This window comes from Gossypium hirsutum, chromosome A12, assembly GCF_007990345.1.
Source record: "Gossypium hirsutum isolate 1008001.06 chromosome A12, Gossypium_hirsutum_v2.1, whole genome shotgun sequence".
Lineage (NCBI taxonomy): Eukaryota > Viridiplantae > Streptophyta > Magnoliopsida > Malvales > Malvaceae > Gossypium > Gossypium hirsutum.
In genome coordinates, this window is record NC_053435.1 from 36,897,941 (window position 1) to 36,901,641 (window position 3,701).

Consider the following 3,701-nt stretch of genomic DNA (forward strand, 5'->3'; position numbering starts at 1 on the left):
TTTTTAATACAAATATCTATAAATACTTGTAATTTCTTTCCAATCCTTAAAATGAAAAGATAAAGTGTTTTCACCAGCTTAAATCAACGCTAAAACTCAAACAACTAAAAAAAATATTTAAACATTAACATTTTTAAAACATAATAAATAATTTACTCTATTTAATTACCTAAACCTTAAAATTATAAATATTTGATCTAATTTATAGTGGGAAAATTTATGATAATTTATTTACAAAATACTAAGCCTATTACATTATTAAATCTCTATAAGGTAACAACATTTTCAATCACGTCATACCCTAAATTAAACATTTTTATTATTATGTTACTCTTTTTTAATTTTTATTTTTAAAGTTTCGATATAAATTTATATCTAAATTATATTGTACAAAATGCATGTACAAATAGATTAATATCACTTATTAATTTTTGAATATTTTAATTGTCAATAATTATGTTTATGCATAATGTATAAAAACAAATAGATTTTAATACGAAATAATTTAATATATTTTTATTAATAAATACTATCAACTCGTGGTTTGCTCACCATAAAAAACTAGTTAAATGTATAACTAATGATTTCTTCCTGTTACAGAAGTTGGTTGATTAAGTGAGAGTTATATACATGTTACCCTCCATAGTGTTAAACCTTAGAGCTCGTATCCCGGGAACTTAGACTTGTGGGGTGCAAGCATATCAAACCAGAGGCAAGCTGTCCCTGCTAGCCCTTGGAAAAGGGAGTACTCATCATTAGCTCGGAATCCACCGCCATGTTCTATACCTGCAAGCTTCCTTTTATTATGGTATAAGAAGCTTGCAAAAGCCTTTGCCCTATATTTGTAAATGGTCTCTCCGGTAAGGCGATAAAGTGAAAGAAAAGCATAGGTGTTCCCAGCAATACCATCAGCTAGCCCCACCTTCTTCACTAACCCATTCTTCCATACGACCTCCCCTGCTTCTATAGCGGCGTCACGGAATTCTCTATCGTTCGGATAGACCTTCACGAATGAAGCAGAAAGTATGGATTGAACTGTATTGACGATGCTAATTTATGTTTGAACCAAAAAGAGCTAGAGTTGCTAACCTGCGATGCCTTCGCTAGAGTGATTGCCATACTGGTTGCGCCATGAGACCACTGCACCAACTTGTCCCTTGGGTTCCCTTCACTTGAAGGGTAATTCCCACTATGAGGAAATCTGTTACACATCATGTGCCTCAAAGTTCCTTTGACCTCGCCGGCATAGCCTTCTGAAAGAGGGAAGTGTAGGAGCACGTGCAAGATTCCGGCAAGACCGTTGGCTGCACCCCAGTACCTTGTGCCATGCCATCGATACATCAAAGGGCAGGCTGGCAGATCGGAAGCCCCTGTCCTACCGGCAGCTAATACGGCATCAACGATCGGCATAAGAACATCGTTGGGTACCACCTCTCCCTGTAGATGCTTGTTTAGGAACAAAGCAGCCCATAAGAATCCAGCCCGCCCATAAAGAAGATCGTATGACATTCCGAAACCGCCTTCTTCAGGCCCTACCGGAAGTGCTTTTTCTTGTGCTACCTATATATTTTGTTAATTGAAATTCTTAAGTTAGATTATAATATTATCATTATTTGGAACTATCTTCCACTAGTAAGGGTTAAATTTCAGTATCTTGGAAGAGAAGAAAAAATTCCACAAGCAATAATGTATGAAATGTATTTGATAGAATCATTTTTGAAGAGCAAAAGATAGATACCTCGATGAAGAGATTCAAGAAGAATTCAAGTCTTTGATGATCCCCCATGTAATTAGCCACCACTGCTCCAAGCGAATACACCCCTCCTCTACCACATAAAAATGTCACATGTCTGCAAAAAGAAAAAAACAAACATAATTTTATGTTGACATAAAAGAAAAAAAAGAGTATCAATACACCCTTGGTATCAATATATTTGAAATGATATACTATCAATAAATTACTTGATACTTTTAGTCCAAAAAATAAATAAATTACTTGGTATCCACTCATTAATAAATACATTTATCACCAATAACACAACAATTATTAACTGTTTGTATCCAAATTAATCAGTATCCATCCCTTAAAATATCCATTCCTGATATTTCAATTAATTTTTATAGTGCCATATTAAATTTTAAAAATTTATTTCTTCATCTACGTGTGTCATCTTAAAAAGAAAACTGTCCTCTGTACTGAATATAGAAAGCGAAATTCTATATTCGCAGACGATTTGTCCTTTTACCTTTTTCTTTTTTAAACATTAAAATAAAGATGCGGCACAAAAATATATCCGTAGTTTTGTTGTATTCAAAGAATTGGTTCTCTATGATATTTTTGTACCAAAAAAGATAAAAAGTGAATAGGAGAGTGTGCTGCTGCAACTGCTGCATTATTAGGTAAAATGACCACGGCTTCCCTTTCCTAAATAATTCAATACTTTAAAACAAAAATTTATCCAATAATTTAATAATTAATAATGTAAATACATCTCACCAATCTTAAGAATAATTATAAGCTATAAAAATTCAATCTAGTGACCCAATAAATTTTAATAACTATATTTACTCCTCATAATTGAATTCTTCTCCAAATTAAGATATCAAATCATTAAGAAAGAAAAATATAGATATAATATAAATAACCGCCAGAAAGAACATACCTAGGGGAGGCACGTGCGACTGAGAGGCACGTGTCAACGATCTCAGCGGACAATACCAAGTCCTGCCGATTACCAGTAGCCTCGTAAGATCTCAAGCAAGTGAAAGCTGTCCCCAGCAGACCCGTATAAACAGTCGGGTCTATTCCCGTACCTAACCCGCCGCCGCCGCCGCCGCCACTTCCCCTTCCTTTCCATGTAACCTCCACTACCTAAACCCCCAAAAGAAAAAAACAAAAACTAAACTTCTCAGTCCTCCCTAGTAACTAAAACAACCTTTATAAAAACCGGTCCTCGTGTTAGCACTTTTTGTATCTTAACTATGACATGATACATAGACAGAGGTTTAAATGCAAGAACAATTTTCTGTCCTAAAAAAAAAACGAAAAAAGAAACAAGCGTACCTGGTTCTTGAGAGTCATGGCAGCTTTAAGGAAAGTATCAGCAGAGAGTGACAAACTATTAGAAAGCGTTGGATCCATGTTAAGAAAATTATCTAACCGTTCATTTTTACCCTCATCATGGCTTTCTTGAGATGCTGTCAACTCCATTACAGAAGACATTGATTGATGTCCGGTACTTGGTAGGCTTTTGATACTTTTGTTCCAACTTTCTTTAGCAACCAAAGAGAGAACTAGAAAGTAAAATAAATAAGAAAAGAAGGAATGGAATGAGATGCCAATGCCAAGGGCAACGCCAAAGGTGTTGATGTGTTGGGCTGTGATTGTGTGGAATGGCGGTTCAGCACACGCAAATGGAGGTTGGTGCACGTGGCGTGTCGTTAGGATATTCCTTAGATAAAAATACTTAACCGTTGATTCCCACGTGTCTCGCGTTGTAATAAAAAAAATGAATAAAATCTAAACATTATTAAGATCATATAGACGGTAGGATAAGGTGGGGCCTGTTGTTATGTTTCGGGTACAATGGAAAACGTGAGAAAATTTATGATTTTGAACCTATTCTAGTTTTAAGAAAATATCGGAGTGAATTGTTTCCGAAAAATGTTTTTAATATATAAAAATCGGGAGATCGAATTAT

The 3,701-nt window shown here is 34.9% G+C and overlaps 1 protein-coding gene across 1 annotated transcript; it reads right to left on the reverse strand.

The window, feature by feature from the left end:
* Positions 1-488: 488 nt before the first annotated feature.
* On the reverse strand, positions 489-3,424 carry LOC107934402 (lanC-like protein GCL1). Its single transcript, XM_016866831.2, has 5 exons — positions 3,065-3,424; positions 2,664-2,872; positions 1,739-1,850; positions 1,090-1,560; positions 489-1,003 (listed from the first exon to the last, which is right to left on the reverse strand). The coding sequence occupies exons 1-5, from the start codon at positions 3,221-3,223 to the stop codon at positions 656-658; spliced, it is 1,299 nt and encodes a 432-aa protein (XP_016722320.1). The 5' UTR covers positions 3,224-3,424; the 3' UTR covers positions 489-655.
* Between the last annotated feature and the right edge of the window lie 277 nt (positions 3,425-3,701).